Source organism: Lutjanus erythropterus, chromosome 1 (genome assembly GCF_056507025.1).
Source record: "Lutjanus erythropterus isolate fLutEry1 chromosome 1, fLutEry1.hap2, whole genome shotgun sequence".
In the NCBI taxonomy this organism is placed as follows: Eukaryota; Metazoa; Chordata; class Actinopteri; order Lutjaniformes; family Lutjanidae; genus Lutjanus; species Lutjanus erythropterus.
In genome coordinates, this window is record NC_139317.1 from 37,733,866 (window position 1) to 37,755,129 (window position 21,264).

At 38.5% G+C, this 21,264-nt stretch overlaps 1 protein-coding gene across 1 annotated transcript in view; it reads left to right on the forward strand.

Moving 5' to 3' along the window:
- Positions 1-21,264, forward strand: part of cdh8 (cadherin 8) — a 149,208-nt gene that overhangs the window by 41,286 nt on the left and 86,658 nt on the right. Inside the window, exon 3 of the mRNA XM_084721261.1 lies at positions 14,147-14,441. Coding sequence (XP_084577387.1) covers positions 14,147-14,441 — 295 coding nt within the window. The remainder of the gene's footprint in view (positions 1-14,146; positions 14,442-21,264) is intronic.

Here is a 21,264-nt window from a genome sequence, read left to right on the forward strand (position 1 = left end):
GGAACAGTTGAACTCTGCAACAATCAAGTGGAAAAATTTGTAGCTTTCATTCCACTGTATTCTGAGGGTAGTAGAGATACTACAAATTTTACATCCAAAGCCAATCATGAGCTCACAATATGTTTCCTATAAATGAAGCCACCTTCACAACATAGAAAAATTATATGATTTAAATTAATAAAAAAAAGACCATTCTGTGTTGATAACACTTATGTGCTTTTATTTCAATACAATTTGAAATGCAGGATGTTCACTTGTAATTGGCATTTGGTGTGGTACTGCTGCCTTGTGTGCCTCGTGTGCTGCAGCACACTGGTGTGCCGTGGGATGTTGTGACAAACACATTATTATTGTCATATACAACTATACAAAATGTTATGAATTAATTTTTAATTTACTATATCACTACTTTGTACGCATTATTTGCCCATACAGACATAACCCTAAAAGAATGTCCTATAAAAACATATCAATTTCCCACGTGTCCAACACTCTGACTAGATTTAAGACAAATTCACTCAACAACAAAACTCTTTTCAGTTGCTTTACCTCATTTTTAATTTTGTGACCTGTCTGGATGAAATGAGGGTGTTTCCGCTTTGATGTAAATTTAGAAATTTTCAAACAGTTTTTAAAATTATTTTGTAATTATTTCACAAGTAATACAGTTGTTTGTCAGTTGTTGTTATTAAAATAAATAAATATACTTTTACATAGTGATGAGAGTGATAGCACGTACAGAATCAGAAAGAGTTTTATACAGATATGAATACAAGTGTGCCTTGTGATTTTGGCTTGCCCTTTGGTGTGCCTTGGACAAAAAAAAAAAAAAAAAAAAAAAAGTTAACCACTTTCTTAGTTTTACAGAAAAAAGTGAACTTCTGAACTTTATGTTTCACTTTTATAAAATAGTAGGGTTATTAACATTTTTCTTCAAAAACTCCTCTTGACAGCCTACTCACAATGTGTCAAAATAATAAAAATTTGTTGTGATTCCCCAAAAGGTCAAACTAACTTCATTCAAAATCATTGTCATACAGTTCCTTATTGGCGTTGCTGTGATATACAGCTATCAGTGATAGCCGTAATATTTTAAAAATAAAATACCGGTATTTTGTTAACAATATAGATAATAAAATAATGTACTTGTTTGGTCTACCTTTCCCAATGCCCAAAAAGTGTAATTGCACTTTTTTGTCCACTCTTGTACAGTAATCCTTATGGTATGATTCATGACTCTTTTTATTGTCAGCCCATCCATGTACCAGTATACAGTTGGTATGAAATACTATTTTTCCACTTTTTTATGATGCAACAGTTAAACTATTAAGCAGTCAAAACATTATAAAGTGCAAAGATATAAAACAACATAAAAAACCTCCAGGTTATAACCTGAGCAAATCTGAGCATAACATAAACATACATAAGCAAAACAGAAAGAGTGCAGAGATGAAGACTGCAGTACAAAACAATAGATTATAGTTTATAGATTATAGTAAGGTAAAGACAGTGCATCTAAACAAGGTAGTTGTGCAAAGATAGGGGAAAATGGAAATTAATGCAAGAAATATATGAGTTATAAACTCTCTAAGCTGCAGTAATAGTGATATATACAATTATTAGTCAGTAGTGAGAATACCTTGTAAAACTTTTTTACTTTTCATTTGCCAAAAAAGAGATAATATACAATAAATAAAGTGAAAGATGAATTTGACTGACACCCTTTTTATTTCAAATTTTATAGACATAAAACAATAATATCTTTATTGTGAATTCTTTGGTCACAGTAATCATGTAGTGAAAAGCTGATATTGTGACAGTTCTATTGCTTACATTTTAGTGTACGTTCTCAGTCTCTGGCTCAACTCTCCTTTTCCGCTTCAGCCTACTTTCCCAGACAAGAGCTCCAACATCTCCACCGTGAAACTCACCAGTCGGCATGTGTTGTTTGTGACATTTAACAAGATCACAGGATCACATGTTTGACAGATGAGTTTCTGATACTTATCCACATCAACACTCATTTACTCAGCAGTTCAACTATGAGCGAGAGAAGAAAAAAAAAAGAGAGCCTGTGAGAGAGTGAAAGAAAGAGGGCGGGAGGAAGGGAAGATGCGGGGGGGGGGGGGGGGTAAAATGTTGAAATATGAATTACAAACCCGAGCTGCACCATCTGGACCGAGAAAACACACATCATAGTGGAGAGCCGGCACATTGAATTAGACTTGCTACGGGATCCATCTGCACCTCGTGAAATCAATCTCATTCCTTGATTTGATTAGGTCAGCCGCACAGAAGAAAGAGAAAACTGTTGTGCTCCTTGATTAAGCTTGTTTTGTTTCGCACTCCTCCACACCCACCCACCTTGGGCATGCTGTGTATACCGATGAGTTTTGGGCCCACAGGTAGGGTAATGACAGTAGTCGAGGTTAATGCTAAAAAATCTCCCTCTATTTAACACTCAGCGTGTGCGCCGCGGCCCCCGTAGCCGAGCTCATTTACACTTTTTCACGGCTCTGTCTCTTTATTGTTTCGAACGTTCCTTTCTTTTTTTTTCTTTTTTTTTTTTTTTTTAATTTATTTGTTGTGCTCAAATCACAGGTTTTTCTTGCGGGCTTAATTCAGTCTGCAGAGCTCTTCAGAGGATACATGTGGAGCTGCCGTGAATTGGACAAATTCTTTCTGCCACAAGTCGTGTTTTTTTTTGTAGTTTTTTTTATTTACCTTTGTTTTCAGGCGTTGTGAGGGCTGCATCGGGCACACACCAATGAACAGACCGATTGTCTAATGCTCTCTTGTTGTAACAACAGGATGTAATGAGCAGGCGGTAAAAATCCATACTGAAGATTGCCTGCATACAATAGGTCATTCTTGAAGTGAGAGCTGCTGTAGCCGGCAGCCTGGATGTATTATGCAGAATTGTTTTTATTTTCCTATTTCCCATTCTCTCTCTCTCTGCGGTGACACTGTACCCTTCTATGATTAAAATGCAGCCTCCCATGCATCCGCACTCACAAACAAAAGGCTTTTCATGGGTGGCTAAATCTAATTGTGTCGCCCTCTTGTACTAAAGGTAGCTTGCTTTGACTTTGACTTATTCTCCAGAAACAATAATGCGCCCGTAGCTGCGAATGCAACACATGTGCCATTGCTCAAAGTGCAGGGATGGACACGGAACACATTAGCCCTGATTGACCTTGGTGCAGATTGCACACAAATCCAGTACAAATTGTCTACTTTTTGTTTGTCTTATTAATGCATGATTGTCCAAGAGGAAAATAAAACAGAATAAAAGCGGAAGGCGAGAGCTTGTCGATGACTCACTTCTTTGTCCAATAAAAGAAAAAGAGAAAGACATGTGGAGAAGGTATAACACTGGGAGTCTCTGTGCTGATTGTAATTACTGTACCTTTTCTGAGTGGAGCTGCCTTCAATTACAAACCGTCACCTCTGCTTGTATGTGGGTCACGACACCATCTCTTTCCCATTGTCTCAATAAAAGTAGAGTGTCTGCACGATAATAAATGAACAGGAAAACATGCAAGGCACTCTTTCCCCTTTTTGGCCTCTGTGAATACCGTGTTTGACCTCTCAGAAGGGTAATATTGATTGTTGTTCTATTGCAACAGATGCCCACAAATCCCTGTGGATTTAAGTCTTCTGTGGCCAGTGTAAAAGGACAATAGATAACCAACATGAAAAGACTTTTATTCAAACAGAGTTATGAGCAAAAAGCTAATGATTTCTTACGACTCATAAACAGACACTTACTCATTCAACGCACATTCTGCATCAATTTGAATTCTAATTAGTGGAGCAATATGTAGCAATTGCGTGTGCAAAAATGAGTACAGTAGTCCAAATGGCACATTGGAGCAACAGAGTGTATGTTGAATAGGTCGAAACCTTATTTAAGCATGTTCTTTCCTCAAGGAAGCTCAGGCAGGCTGCAGGAGCACTGCAGGAGCGCAGGATGAGAGCAACACTGTACTTTGACAATAACAAGTGAGGACGAGTCCTGCACTGTAAGTTGATCAGCTGTTTATAACTGTCAACTGCCCACTGCTCTGAAAATACACTCTGGAGTTCAGTGACCTGCCTGCCAGACTCCATTAACATATTACCCAATTTAATCATTATAAACATCTATGCCTTCTACAAGACTATTAAAATGATTTCTTACAGCTCATAAACAAACACCAACTCATTTGGCAAACATTCTACATTAATTTGAACTCTAACTAAAGGAGAAATCTGTAATATTTACTGTAATAAATTCTAATATGACCATATGTCATCAGACAGACAGGCAACCACTTAACTCAAACCAGAGTGTGAATTTTTGGACCGGCAGGCTTTTGTTTTCATGATAACGGGCTTAGCTTTTCTTTGACAGACAACTGACAGTTGTAAACAGATGACCAGCTTACAGTATTCGTTGTTGTTTGTTACTGTCATTTTATGATGGTGCACAAGTCCTGTGCTCCTGCGTTGCTCCTGCAGCCTGCAGAGCTTTACCCAAGTCTGGAGAGGAGGGGGAACAACTTGCTTCAACCATAGATTGAATGTTAAATGGAATTTCATCCTATTTCATATACAGTCTATGGCTCCAACTCGCTATTCAGGCTGCTGTTCTCAGTAATTACATGTAATTGCTCCTTTAATGTGAAATGGGTAAAGGGCACCACAGCTGTAGTGTTGTTATTTTTCAACTTTGCATTTTTCCTTAATCTCTGATGACATATTGTGGTCATTTTATGATTCAGGACGGTATATAATGAAAGATTCAAGAGCCTACAAAATTCCAGACTATGATATTTCTGAATGAGAAATGAAATTTTTGCTCAAGCACTATGGATGCTCACTATATGAAGTCTGTTGTGGTTCACACCAGAAGGGAACTTTTCTGTCCAATTTGATAAAACGCTACGTGCCATGAGACAGACTGGGGGGAAAATGTTCCCAAGAATAGCTAAGTGTATCATATATCATGCATTGCGCCATCTGTTCCGTACATTCAAAATGTTATTGCAATATTTAGAATTACAGATTATTCATGTAGGTGTAATTAACAGAGTCAAAATCCAACAAATGGGAGGAAGCTACAATTAATTTCCAGACATGTTTGAGCAGAGTCTATCTGGAGTAACTATTTAGGCTACAGTTGCCTAAGGCTGTACAGATGGGAAAAAAATGGTAGCTCTAATTTTACCAGTTTTGGCAATGAATTACCCTCTGTTGATCCCTCATTGCAGTGCACAGCCCTCTTGAATGAATTCTTTGGATTCGTTTTATGAGACTGGGTCATATTGACCAGATGAGGAGAACTGGGCCATAATAAATGACTGAACTGAATAGAAAAGGGTTAACATCTGGCAGCTACAAAAGGTGCCATGTAAACTAGTCCGCACAGTGCACGCCCTTAGGCTTCCCATACATTTTACATAACAACATGCAATCCACTGCATATTTAATGTAGTAGATTGCATCTATCTACTACACTATGATAACCTGGTCTGGTCATGCAGCCTTGGTTAAACAAGCTTGTCATCTTCACCACATCGCACCAAACATGACATTTAGAGTCAACACAGTAATGCATTATACACATTTGCACATTTTCATGCAGCTCTATGTCAGTTTGCATCATTTCCTACATTGAGTAACATCAAATGCTGCATATTATTATAAATAACAGTGGTAAAAAGGAACTACTAAATATTATGAACTAAATATGCAAGTGCTGTGCTTAAATGTAGATTTACTTGTATATAGCATTTTTATTTAATTTCATAATTCTACTTTATTACAATTCAGTGCAAAATATTATACTTTTTTCCGTTAATCTGACAGCCACTAGTTAGTGTTACTGCTTTGATTTTATAATAAGGGTAGAGTCAGTAGGATTTGTGCATCAGGACGTCAAATACCTGTTTTTCAAATATAAGTTTTGTTATATAAGTTGGAAAAACATCCTGAGCACAGCAAAACGATGAGAAAAAATAAAGAAATACAGGCTGAGGGCAGTGGGTCATAAGTAATGACTGACTCACTGTTTTCTTAGGAAAATGTTGCAGATTATACCTATAAACATATGAAGCACTATAAGCAATAAGTATAATGCATGGTTAAAGATTAAACTCAACCTTTCTCGCTTGTGCCCATGTATGTAGATGCAATGTTTAGTTGTGGCTTCTTGTCATTTCTTTATTTCTTGGTTTATTTAACAGGGACAGTGCACATTAATAAACACTGCTGTGAAGCCATCAGGGTTAGTCAAGAGGTTATTTTTCATCTGTAGTTTCTGGACCGTGGTTACAAAGTCACCCTATGAACAGAATATAAGATTGAAATTACAAAGTTATTGAAATCATTTATGAGCATGCGGAACAGTAATGAAAATGAAAGAGAATATTAATGTTAATAAAAATATTTAGGATATCCTTATACTACATTGTCAGGTTATATTTATCATATGCAACTCAGAGACTCATATTTTAAGAGGGATATTAATTTTAATAGAAATATTAATTAATTAAGTCAACATTGTGCTGTATTGTTGGATACTAATGGAAACATCCACCGCAGAAGCACAGACAGAATAGACAAAAGCATGCTCAGTCTATAAAATACATAAATCAGCATGCAGGTACATGAAGGCACCGGATAGCAAGATAGCGACAGGTGACAGCAGACAGCAGGGGAAGTTCAACAGACAGACTGAGGACAGAGAGATGCAGTTGGGGTTTAGCGCTGTCAGAGCTGAGTGCTTATTAACCATTTCTTTAAATGAGCCCTAATTAAACTGCATGTGCCCAGCTCTCTAATAATTGCTGGAAAGGAGTTTCATTCTGGTGCAGCTTTAACAGAAAATGTTCCCACTGCGGTCCCTTCTTGTGGTCTGAGTGGAGGAGAAGTCAAGCCATACAATCTTGTACATGAGTCAAGTGCAAGATTAGTGTTAGTTGTTCAGTTTCAACATTTTCAAAGAGACATTTATTCTCCAAATTTCTTAGATTGTTTAATTTGACCCAACCCAATATATAATATTACTCAAAAAAAAAACAAAAAAAAAACAGCAAAGTTGAAACAAAAGTCCAGAAAATTATACAAATTTGTCAGGTTGCACTGTGCTTTTGCTTCTTTTCAGCCACATTTATGATTTCATGACCTCTTAGATTTATCTTTTGACCATTTCTTTCTCCCCTGATAAATAGTAGACATGGTTTGGTAGTAACATGTTACATGTAGTCATATACTATATTCAACCCAGATTACAGATTGAAAAAAAGTAATTACTGTAGATTAAAGTTAGATTGTAAAGGATTACTTGATACAATTTAGAATATGACATTTTTAAAATGATATATAGTTTCTTAGAAAAGGGCTCCACATTGTGGCAGATCTGGCAGGAGAAAAAAGGCAAAAATGCACGTTATTCATTAAATGTTTTGAGATGTTTTAAGAGAAAAAAATAATATTTATGGAATTTTGACTTTGTGGCTGCATCCCCTTCATTTCAGTTTGATTTTGAAGTAACCAAAAAGTCATCCAAAAGTACTCAGGTTAGACTACTTTTTTTCTTTTGTAATCCAAAACATTACATTACTAATTACAAAAACTGCCATTTAATTTGCATTCAGTGACTGACTGTATTTCAAAGTAAAAATATAAATATACATAATTTGTATGTACAGTCAGTAAAAAGAAGTGATCCCTGACCTTTACCGAGGACTAACTGAGGATAAATGTGGAGAAGGTAGTCTGATGTACTGTGTGCAGTCTGTTCCAGCAGACAGTAGCTGACAAGCTGCATCACAGTGACAGCATCTCCTCCCTCCCGCTCCCGTCTTCAGTCTCCAGTCCTACTGGTTACATACAGAGGAGGAGCACATGTCCTATCCACCACTTGCCCTGACAAGGAGCAAAATCATTAGTTCCCTCTGTAGGGCTACACTTAAGTATGTGGAACCCGGGCTCGAGGCGGGGGGCTGGGGGTGGAAGAAGAATCTGTAGAATCTTCCTCATTAGGACACAGTGATTGTTCAAGTGATTGCCATAAAGGCTCATCTCGAGCAGGGACTGACATATTTCCTCCTCCGCCGACAGGATAAGCAGTCCCATGCAGCCCCTGATTGGGAGTTGTGGTTGGCAAATGGAGGTGGGTGCATGTGTGTGTGTGTGCATGCATGGGCGTGCACGACAGTATTTCTTCAGACAGCCACGGCTTTCTTTATCATTCTGAACTGCAGCTATGGATGTCTGTCTTTTCAACAGCCAGGCAGGAGTAGTAATAACTTTCCCAGTCTGTACACACACACTACATTATTACCTCTTTATGATGGATTCTGTTTACATTAATACAATAATGACAACGTTTACTTTACGTTACAAGCAGAATGAAAGTAATGTTGGCTGTAGTAGAAAGTAAATATAGGCAGGGTTGTGATCTATGTGTCTCAACAACCTTCACTCTGTGCTCAGAATTGTTGTTTTGTGACTCTGGTCTACACTGTAGCACATAATCATCATGACTACAGTATGTTTTTATCCATTATCTGTTTGTTTCCTGAATGCCACAGTCCATGTCACTGATTGTCGGTGCTCTTTTAGTTGCCCAGGCAACTCAGTTAATGACAGGGACCTGTGACAGGACACCCCCCCCCCCCCCTCCCCCCCTTAAGTAATTGTACTCTTTGATGACCATTTGTGCACTCCAGTGCGAAGGCTGTCGAAGAAGTGGGCGACCAGGGCATTTAGAGGAGACATCAGTGTTATGTTGAGAACTGCAGCTGGTTATAACCAGCTTGGCTCAACTTTCAGGGAAAGTAGTAGCGCAAGTATGAAGCAGCATTTTCAAGCAAAGTGATGATTGCTTGCATGACTGTTCTTTTTTCAAAAGAAAGCACAGTGTGCCATTTTTATGTGAAGTAGTGGATTTATCTACCCACCTGTAAGTTTTGTTAACTTGCCAGCCACAATGCACAAAGGCTTGTGCTACCTAGACTCTCATATAAGGTGGTAACATAATTAAAATTTTAAAAGAAGAGGAATCAGTCCCCTAAATATTTCATAGGTATGCACTGGTGTTGTTTCCAGTCATGTAGCCATGATATTTTTCACCCTTGTTTTCACAGTTGTACAAAACACTGCCTCAACTTTGCTAGTTTTTAAAGCACTGCATGGTTTTCTACACTTGCAAGGTGTGATCCAGTAAGAACTCTCAGTTCATCTGGCACCACAAGTGTTTTGGTTGTGCAGGACACAAACTTTTTGGTGAGTGCTTGTGCAGCCTGATCGAGAACCTGAGAGCAGCTGAGTGTTGTTATCTAACTATATGATGTACTTTCTTAGCCTGGAGTTGGCTTTTTTCTTGTTTTTTTTCTTATTTCATTGTTTTTTTGCTTAACCTTTTTTTACGCTCAACAAATATCAAGATGATATTACCATACAATGCCAATAGCAGCATACTCATCAAATGTCATTTCATATCAGAAGATTTGTTTAGCTGTATGTGTTTAAATAGTTTCACAAGTAGTTACATTTTTGTACTTGACAGTTCTTTCTCACCCTTGGGAAAAGCACTTCCCAAAACAACGTTAAGGTGTCATGGTCATGTCACATGGTCTTCATCAGCAGACTGACATCTCAACTACCCCCTGGTGGCTGGCTGCAGTGTAGGTCATAAATCCTGTCCCCTACATGGTAGCAGATGGGACACAGGCCAAACTAAAATATCAAAGTATACATCAAATTTCTTTCCTAAAAATGGGGTTTGTCATTATGGGTAGTTCTTATCCAACACATCCTCATACCTACAAGACAGAAGAGATTGATGGCCAAAGTCTCCCAAAATTACATATATTACTGTTGTAGAATACCAGCTGTGAGCAGTGTTGCAGTTTGGTGAGGTTTATACAACTAATGTACTTGGGTAGTTTTAGGAAAACGTGTCATATGACAGAACGACATCATTCAGGTGAAGGTCATGTTTGTTTAAACCATCCATCCATCCCGCCTCCTCCATATATATATACATAAATATATAGTCACACTCTCTATACTACTGTCATAATTCCTACACCCATGAGAGGTCACCGCCTATCATTAAAGGGAAATATGAGTTGGAATAAGCTGCTTGCACATTCAACTTGGATAATCGTTTTTCTGGTGAGGATGGGCTGTTCTTATCATGCCACTGTATGTTCAAGTGTCCATTTTTCTGATCAGTTTGGCTTTCACTTAGTTATTTGTTGCATGTCACTATTGTGGCGATTCTTTCCTAATAACCTTGGTGAGTATAAGAACCCCGTTCTACAGAAATATGTCTTTAAAAATGTTTATTAAAGGGTACATATGAGTATGGGCTTGCTCTGCCTGGAGCAGGAATGAGCAGCCCTTGAAGAACTTTCATGTCGTGTCTTTTCAGACACAACATCCTCATTTAAGTTCCATTTATCTCTCAATGAAACTTTATACAAACAAGTACAGTATAATCTCTCTCTCTCTCTCTCTCTCTCTCTCTAAACACATATACAGTACAGTACTGTATTTATTTATATATTTATTGAAAAAAAAATACTGACACTTAAAAAGAGTATCATAAGAGAAACAACTGCTGGGCCAGTTTGATCACAAACAAGAGTTATAATACCAATTTTCCCATTACAGGACCTCGATAGACTTAGGCTCCAACAGATGTCAGCAGCATAAGGTGGCAGCATTTGTATGTGGGATATTTTGGTTTATTTTTGTACATTGGGAGGAAGTGCTGACACAAGTCCACTTTTGCAAACCTGTCCGTACCCATAAGGCTGAGAACCAGAACCGACCGGTTACCAGCAATTATTTCCAAGTCACCTGCACCCATCATTAACAACACATACATAGTCACTCACTTATGAGCAAAAGCTAATACTTTTTTGAATGTTTTACAAGCAGCAATGCCACTAACAATGTTAATCTCAGTCTTTGAACACACCAAAATTCTCCCACATGTCTGTATTGGCCAAAATCTGGTGTTCTCCACTGGCTATTTTTGTCTTTATGTCATCAGTTTTAGCTGAAAAAGTGATGTCCCATCACTGGAAGGGTGTTTGGTCCAAAGTTGTGTCATAGACTTTCACAATAAAACCCTGGAAACTGATTAGACTTCATATTAATGTATTAGCAAATATAAATGTTAAAAATACCGCACAATCATTTTAATTTCTTATTTCTACAGAAGAAAAAAACATGTAATTGTATTGTATGTGATATATTATTGTTCTCACCTGCTGCCCACTCGCAATTATTTCACTTTTACCCATGCCTACACCTGTGAATTTATATAAGTGTAATTTTTACCTGTTACACAACATATTGTGGGTCAACTACTGCGTACCTGCAGGTACCCAACCCGGTGCAGGACTCACTGGTTCAAAGTTGAGCTTGAGAGTTCATTATAACCTTGAAAATAGATCTGGAATGAACATATCTGTACATAGTTCTGCATTATTTGGGAAACCTCACCTGTCAGACGCTTATACGAAAGGTGACTTACAGCATTAAAGCCAAGTGAAGAAGTGGAGTGTCAGTGCCAAGCACACCAGGATTAGATCGTTGATGCGTTGCTAAAAATATGTATGATATATGGCACAACCAAAGCCAATATGCAAGCTAAAATAGTCAATTTGCACCCCTATGAGGGAAACATAAGACACATGCAGTCATATGCCGAGCTGCAGGCATACCACTACACACAAGAAATCACACATAGGATAAAGAACGATGACAGACCGTCATTAATTTCAGCTCATTTAAAGAGTTTCTCAGTGTGCAGGATGTTGCGAGGCATTTGTGTTAATGAGCTACATCATTCATGTGAAATGATGGCACAATTAGGAAAACAAAAGTGCAAGGTGTGACAATTTAAGCGAATGTGCTTTGTCAGTGTCTGCAAACAACACCTCCGAGACAGTATATGCATAAAAGCCGGCTTATAAAAACATTGCGGGGGGTTTAGAGGTCGGGATTTTCACCGACAGATTTTTACCTTGCTATTCTGCACCCCAACCACGCTCCCACAGGAATCTCTGCTGAAACACTGTGGCAGGAAATGAAATTAAAGCTGCTGAATACAGATGTTTTTATGCATGCCCATGCGCTTGGTTGTGTACTCGCGCACGTGTTTGGCTGTGTGTTTATGAGAGGCATGTATATTAACAAAAACACAAAGCGAGAAGAAGAGGGGCTGCCAGCCATGTCACAGCAAGACTGAGCATTGTTGGATTTGTAAATGTTCTACTCAGTGGCTCTCTTCTCCCTTCTGAAAGTCACTCACCTCGGGGATCAAGAGGCTTATATGAAAGTTGACTTTACAGTAAAAGAAGTGCTTTCTCTGTTTATGTTAATAAAGGCTAAAGTTCTTTGCCTCCTTGTCAAAGCCTGACCTGTTTCTTTCTGTGCTGCCATATCTCCTGCCCTTCCAATTTACCTTTTTTTTTAACTTGAAATAGCGAAAAGCTTTGCCTGCTCTTATGTCCACAGATGTTTCAAGAGCCTTATGTAGCATTGTCAGACTCATTAGTTATACTCAGCCCATGCGGCGAGTGGGGGCCGACCACTCAGCCTTGCACGTAATGCAGCTTTAGTGAACTAATGAAAGTGTAATTACAAAAATAATGAGGAACATGCAGCATCGTCCAGTAACTTTGGGGCTAGTTATTTGCAAGCATGAATCATCATGTGCAGAGTTCCCTCTTTAATTTTTTATGGGTTCTGATACATTTCTGTTCTCGCTGTGTTATGGGATGCACATTCAAAGCACTTCTTCGTTGTGTGAGCTTCAGACTGTAGGGAGCAATATCCCCCCACAACGTGTGTTTGCGTGATGTATTTGCAATGTATAACGAGGAACAATGTAGGCTAAGGTCCATTTCCTGTGCTACTTATAAAGTTATTGTCCCCAGTGGGTCTCATTTAGCAAAGTGTAGGCTATGTTGGGCCACGTTTAGTATCCCTGCTGCACCAGTTGCCGCAAAGCACTGCAACAAAAACAACACATTACGGTCATACTGTACTCTTATCTGCATTTACATGGTGAAACTTTGAGAATCTGCTGAGCATATCAACTTGCGTTCATTAAAGCCCCTTGTTTCTGTTCAAGAGGTGGCACAAGAACACACATTCTTCACTTAAGCAGAAATACAGATACTTGTGTAAAAACAAGACTTTGGTAAAAGTAGTGATTCAAAATGAAATGAACCCAAACGTAACCAAAGTATAAAGTAAAACGTAGTCCTTTGACATTTGACTAGGACATTTCAACCGGCTGAACCTGAACTTGACCTTTTCTGTACAGTCGAGTCTCTTATGTCTGTTTTATCCTGTTACATCTTTTCCATAATTTTCATTAAGTGACATAGTTTTCATCTTGTTCCATAATTGTGATCCTTTTAAGTTGTTTTTATATTGTTACATCATTTTTGTCTTGTTATGTCTTTTACATCATTTTGGGATTGTTACGTCTTGTTACGTTATTTTTGTTTTATTCCATCTGTTGCATTGTTTTTATCTTGATATGTCTTGTTACCTGGTTTTCAACTTGGATGTCTCGTTACATGGGTTTTGTCTTGTTATGTCTTTTATGTTGTTTTTGTTCTGTTTTTATTACATTTTTAACATTGTTTTTGTCTTGTTATGTCGTTTTTGTCTTGCCGCGTTTTTGTTTTGTTAAATTTTTTACGTCATTTTCATCTTCTGTTGTGCTTGATATGCATTGATAGATAAAAGAAATATTTTGTCTTTGTGTTATTGTCTCATCGACTTCGGTTTGAAATCAGTCTTTATGTTGGGAAGGTATTGTGCAATGATGCAAATTAAAAATAATCAATAGTTCTAATTAAATGCATTAAAACTAAATTGATAAGCTTGTTTTGAAAATGTAATGAGTTGAAAGTACAGGCACTTGTGTTCAAATGTAGTGAATAAAAGTTTGAAGCAAGAAAGAAAAATAAATACTCAAGTTCAGCACAGATACCTGAAAAACATACAAAGGACAGCAACAAATTATTTGCACTTTCCTGCCTCTGATCTGTTCCCACAGTTTCCACTTTGCTGCACCTTTTAACTTTCTCTATTATTTTTCTTCTTCTTTTGATTGCAGCTACACACAGACTTGGATGTGGGTGGCAAGAACATCAAGTACGTCTTAGCAGGTGAGGGTGCAGGCACCATCTTCGCCATCAATGAGTTAACAGGCGACATCCACGCCATGAAGAGGCTGGACCGCGAGGAGAAGGCCGAGTACACGCTAACAGCCCAGGTCGTTAATGCCGACACGGACGAGCCCTTGGAGCCGCCGTCTGAGTTCATCATCAAAGTCCAGGACATTAACGACAATCCGCCGCAGTTCATTGAGGGCCCGTACCGCGCCTCTGTTCCTGAGATGTCTGCTGTTGGTGAGTCACAACAGACAGACTTCATTTCTGCTCTCCGCCGCACACAGCAGCCTAATCAGTGTGTGAGATTTCAGAGACGGCTGATCTCTAATGGGCTATTGCATAAAAATAATGAGTGAATAAGAACAAGAGGAAATGAGTACGCCTATTTACATGCTTGCTTGCTATGAGTATCTTGGCAAATGAAAATACAAGAATGATAAATCAAATCAAATCACCAGAACTTCACCCATAGCTCAGTGCTGCGACTGAACAACTGGCGTCAGTGTCAACACTCTCTTAAGGAGGCTGTGTAATGCTAATGTTACATCCTCTAACAAAACAGCCCACTCACAAAAGGAGTCCAACTAACAAAATCCAAAACATGAGCCAAACAATCTTGTATTTGTAAGATGAAACAAGTCGCCACACGTGCAAAGCAGGAAAATGCCACAATGAAACTCATTCACACACAGCTAGAATTCTACAGGAGCTGAAAAAGCAGCATTGGCACATTTCAGACATGCTACAGCAACATCAGCATATGTAGATACAGCACTCGGCCTTCTTGCAAGTAGAAAGAAAATGCTATTCTCCGCTTTGTATAGGTCAAGGGCCACACTCTCTTATGATGAAGAGCCTTTGGGAGTATGTGGAATTTTTATTGCGTTCTTTAACATTTTCATGTGTGCAGTCAGTTATGTGATATGGTGATCACTACAATCAAATATTAATGGAAACATTAGATATCTCACAAGGTATTATTTTATGGAGGACAGGAACTGTGGGAAAGGGACGAGGAACAGAAAGCATTATGGACTATGTATCAGAAGCATTAAAACTTGAAATTTAGCTTGAAAAAGTAAAAATGCATATATGATATTGAGGCTGCACAGTTTATCAATTTATTATTGAAATCACAACATGGACAAATTCAACGTCAGAATTGCAGCAGCTGCAATTTTTTGATAAACATGTTACAAAACAGCATTATAATGAAGTAGTGTAGTGCTGCAGAGACGCCCTGGTCTAAAAGTCTTGTTCCCCAGATGTAAGAAAACATGTTTGTTTGGTAAAAAACCCAACAAATGTCACATCATCATGACTTTAATAGTCTTTTTCAGTGAAAATTAAAATTCAAATGTATTTCCCAAATGGTGCAGCCTTGCATTATATCACAGTTATCCATAAAAACTGAGTGAAAATAAACAGTTATAACTATTAGGAACCATTAAAAAAGACAGCTCACTTCGCTGTTCAGATAATTTCTCAAGACTGTGTAGGCGTGGCAGATCACATGTTGATTGACATCTCCCTCAGGAGTACCCACACTGTACTGTTGGGAATGGGGGCTGTAATAAGATGTATTTTTGCCACCTACAAAAATCAATATCAGTTTAAGTGAACATTATATTAAGAATATTTTTACAGCTTGAATTTGCAATTTGTCAGACAGCCCTTTTGCGACAGGGAAAGGAAAACCTCCATCTATTCCATCTTCAAAGCCACAAGACTCCTTCGTCAGAACAATGATTCTACATTTTACCAGAACACAGGAGTTGCTGGTCTGCCGCTCCCTCGATCAGTTTGTTTGTGTTATTGTGTGAATTATGAGTTTTACCATGATAGTTTGGATCCAAAATAACGTTACATTCTGCGGATCAAGGCAGCAAACCATCAGCAAGTCCCATCTTCTGTGAGGTAATATTGTTTTTTTGATTTTGTCAAAGGAATCGGGAGCAATCTAATGTTTTTAGTTCCCCGTTGTTGAGTTGGCTCAGATTCAGAGAGGCAGATGAAGTGGAAGCAGAGATGCTTTGTTGCACCCATGGTGGAACACCTGACGTCAGTTTTTTAACGAATGCTTTATAGAAGTAATTATGTAATTTTCATGATAAAAGTCCTGGCATAATCACACCCAGTTCAAACCCAGTACCAGTAAAGTGTACACAGATTTATGAGAGTTAATTGGGCAAAATATGGAAAAAATGGAATTTCATATTGCTAGGGATGTTACGTTTGATGACATAGTTTCTCCTACATGTTTGGAAGGGGAGGGTGAGACCAAGTGTTTTGCAATCTACAAGCTCACCGTCAGATGCCAATAAATCCTATTCACTGGTCCTTTAAAGCTATATGTCTAAAAATGCTAGAAATATGTTATATTTTGTTGAGCCGTGTACTTATTATCCCAAATGTTACGAACAATGTTCAAATGCAGAGACATTTATTCAGGGTAACTGTATGTTTCTGCTAGCCACTGTGGCACATGGGACCTACATTTGAAAAAAACAAAAAATGAAAGTCTATGGTGAGAGACAAATTATTTATTTTATTTATTTTGAACTGTGCTACAAATTATCTTCCACTAATAACTAATGAGAAAACACAGGACTGAAGTTTGTGCACATGATTAAACATAACAAGAATGAATGTTTTATTAGTATTATTTCATACATGAACATGGTTTCTGCCTGAATCAGGTCATACAGATTTTCATCAGCTGTGGTGGTAGTTAGATGCTTCTATTATGTACATAAGAATGTAAATTAGATAGTTTGAAAGCTATTGTTAGGGCTTTAGTATTTGCTCATTTGACCTTTTTTTCTTCTTAACACAGCAGTAAGGCTTAACAAACTTCATTGCAGAAAACTTTGTACAAAGACAATTTTTACATCTGGGTTTCAAGCATTTTGGGGTAATTATAGAGGAAGCAGAGGAGGCCGAATAAAAGCATAAAGGCTTTGCATTTGCACTCACAAACTGTTAGCACCACACTGTCACTTAGCTTGACAACACTGAGTGATGCTAATTGCCACAGGCTATCGTTCTTCAGTCCCCCACAAACTGGTACACAAACCACTGCAAACACTTTCCAATCCGCTGCATGCTAATATATTCATATATTCACATTCTTATTCCATCCATGCATTTAAATGACCACTGCGTGATGATCACATAATTCAAATGTGTTGCTCATGTAAGACTGGCAGAAGCCTGCATGAGGACTTTAACGCTGTTTTTTTTTTTTTTTTTTTTTTTCTTCAGGGGAGACACGCCACTGACCTACAGAGCAGTGGGGGTCTTGTAGAAAAATGTCTCCATCAGTAGCAGGAAGGAGATCAGAGGGTGTCTTTATGTCGTTTTGACATTGGAGGAGTTCACTGAGGGTGCTGAGGTCTGTTGTTGGGCGGTATGCGCTTGTTATTGTGTTTCCTCATCGAGCTTCCTCTTGTTACCTGTCACGAAGCTGACATAACATGCTAGGGCAGATGGTGTAAGGTATGTAATGGAATCTGTTTGGTGAATCCCATCTGTAGGTTGCAGCCTCTGCGTTGATTCTTAGAGGTAACGGTGATTTGGCTTCGGCTTCTCGTGATCATGGCAGCTCAGAGGCGTCATGCACATTCAAGCTGGTGGGACTTGAAATTATATCATAGTTAAAAAGTTACAAACACCCCCCTCCTACAGTACTGGTATGTTCCAAAAGTTGCAGGCTGTACTATGCACCGTCCTGCACACAGCACGCTGTTGCATGTGAGAGGAGATGTAGGCAGGTTGTTAATGGACCAGACGTAGAACAAATTCAGGACAGTCACGAATCCTATACTTTGTGTCCTGAAACTTAACTGTTATTAATAGTTAGTAACAGATAATGAACATAAATTCATGAAAATATTCTGATCATATCAGTTATGAAGGCTGTAATTCCTGCCTTTAGTTATTAAAAATGCCCTGAAAAAAATATTAAAGATTATTACTGATGTGGTTTTTCATAAATAAGGGTATGTTGATGCCATTTGACTAGTTTAAACCAGATGACAAAAGTGCAGCCACCACTGCAGGGGGAATTTGTGATAGAATATATCTATAAATAATGTGTCAAGCTTGTACAGGTTAATGACAATCTTATATGCTGAAAAGGCGTTTAAAATGACTATAACACACCTGGCACCTGCGCCAGGACAGTGTGCTTTATATCATCCTCAGAATTTGCATCAGATCTTTATAATATCAATACCTAATGATGTTACTTTAAATTATTTTATTTTATATTTTTTCCCTCTGACATGACACGCCCACCCCGAAGTGGTTCGTAAAAAAAACATCAATCCTCTTTTCAAACGTGAATATCGCCAGGTCAAGATGCAGGGAAAAAAACTTTCAAAACAAAAACAAACAAACAAACAAAACAGAAAAATCTCAGGGCCTTGATAGTGTGAAAAGTAGGTTATCTTAGGGGGTGAGACTTACACTGATTGTCTGTTTCATATGACCATTTCAGACCAATTAAGGCAGTTAAAGTTGCTGATCAGTGTGAAGCAGGTAAAGATAATAGCCTAATGATGATTCTCATAACAACAACATGATGATGATAATAGCTAATAGTAATAATAATGTTTTCAGTGCTCTGTGTAAGAGGCAGAGGCAGTTATATGTGCCCTTTACAAGCAAGTCTAAAGTCTTAAGCTTTAAGTCTCAAGCAAGTCACACGTTATTATAGTGAGTCAGAGTCCCTGCTACAACTCAATCAAGATACTCACAAATCAAGTCAAGTCTGATGATTTCCGTCAGTTTCCACATTAAAAAAGTCAGTTATCAGACGTTGAGTTTCAGCTTTAAAATGGATGAAAACTTTTGCAGCCTGTTTATATCTTATAAAACTGATATTTGACAGTCTGTTGCAGTCAGCAGCAAGCTTCCTAAATGTTCCCATCTGAAATTATAAAACAGCTCTAGCCTCTTTTGCACTGAACGGCTCTAAAGTGAAGACAGAAGGACAACACAAAAAATTTACTTCACAAAGTTAAGCAGGATCACACCATTTCTCCTCGGCCAAATAATGCATCTGTCTAAGGTGCTTCTTATGTAACACTGCCTACTGCTCTTCTCCTCTTACCACCGTCAACAGTATAATCCTTGAATCCAAATGTTATTATTTTTGGACTCAAGATCGATAGATGCTTCATGCACTGGCCTCTGCTGGTCTGCCTCGAAAAATAAAAACATTTAATTTTAAAAAAGTCTTTTTACATCATCTGTCTCAACGTCAAGTCCTTCATCATTTTTAGTAAAGCAAGTCTCGAGTCCTCAAAAGTCTAACTTCAGTCATTTTATGTGACTTGAGTACCTCACATCTGGTAAGAGGCAGTCAATTAGTGTTTTTTATGTCTCTTAGAATGTTTGGATGTAGCAGACAATGATTTTTTTCAAGAAAAGTTGCTGTAGGGTAGATGCTAATGTAGAAGTGAGTGAATAAGTAAGTAAGAGAGTGAGTCATTTTCAACAACCTTGACAGCACAAATAACAATAACACATGACATGTAAATCTCAAAATAAATACACTATTTACCCTAATACAAAGTGGGACATAAATCCCCCCCAAAATATTTTAACATATATGTCAAATTTCAGAAAATGTAATTTATTTTTGTCTGGAAAAGGACCCCCATGCCCCTTGCTCTGATTGTGCCCCCCCACCCCCCAGAATTTTGGGCTTGCGTGACGCCCCTGTCGCTGCTGATCATTATTTACCGCTGTGGCAGCATCAGAAGCAAAAAGGAACAAAACACGATGCAAAAGAATCCATGTAAACACAGAATAACAGTGAACTCTTGTTGTTTGAACTCTGTTACTTGATCCCTGCTGCTCGCTGTTTTGGATCTCAGCTGAAATGTACTGTAGCTCTCTGAGGGTTTTGTCGGTGCAGTGCGGGGACAGCCATAGTGACGGGGTAGAGAGCAAAGTGGTAGTTGACAGCACTCTGTGATTTGCCAGTGGGAATAATGCATAAGAAATGGAAATCGGCGTCTCTTTGTTGATTGTTGTTCCCTTTTGTCACTACTGATTAATTAAACATTCAAGAATGCTCAGTTGTTTGCTTGAAAGGCTTTTTCTTTTCAGCGACTAGTTTTTCCTCTTGTTAAGTTTTCATGTGCTGCGGCATTATGGGAAGAATTGGGATGCTCCGGACAAACAAACAATAAGTCATTCATCTCTCACGCCTCATATTCATAAATCACCGGTTTCTTTACAGTGGTGTTTCATCTTTATCGTGCTGAAATGAGAATTTGTGCAGGACTCAGTGGATTACTGGAAGTGTGCTGAGCAGTGGATAACTAATAAAGTCCACAGGAAAGGGAACAGAAAATAAACGGATGTTGGTGGAGCCCGCTGCACATGAGCAAATCTCCACCGCGACACGAAACTGGGAAGCATTAAAATGTAATTATGGCACATGCTAAGAGATGTCGCATTATCTGGTATTGAGCTCAGACAATGCTGAGTGTGTTGATGTGTTTCTGCTTAGCGAGAAGCCGCCTGCGTCGAATAATCAAAAATCTAATCCGGACCGTACCGGGTTGGTTGTCCTGACGATGTTATCCTCTTACACAGGTTGTCAGTTCCACTCCAGACTTCATCAACGTCTTACTGGCTCCTCTGCTTATCAAGAGTGTATCCACGCTGTATCAGCGAGACCAGGGACAAATATCAACACCCACCTTTTATCTGTCAAGGACTATGGCGAGATAGAAAAACCCCCTCATTGAATGTCACCATCCCCCCCGTACGTAGCAGTCCCCACAGCCGGATGAGATATGTGACATGGGCCAGTGAGGTCGCCATGTTTCCTGTGTGCGGAGGAGCATAGAGGTTAATGGGAAATGAAGGAGGAAGACCTTTTGTTCTTCCTTTAAAAGGGCCAGTCGGATAAGATGTGTGGCTTTCGGTGACTTTTCTCTGACTTTCATTTTCCTGAATGGCTGAGAATGGAGGTGGACTACCGATTTAATTGTTTAGTGGATCATCTCTCAAAGTACAGTGCAACAATGAGAGGAAGTGG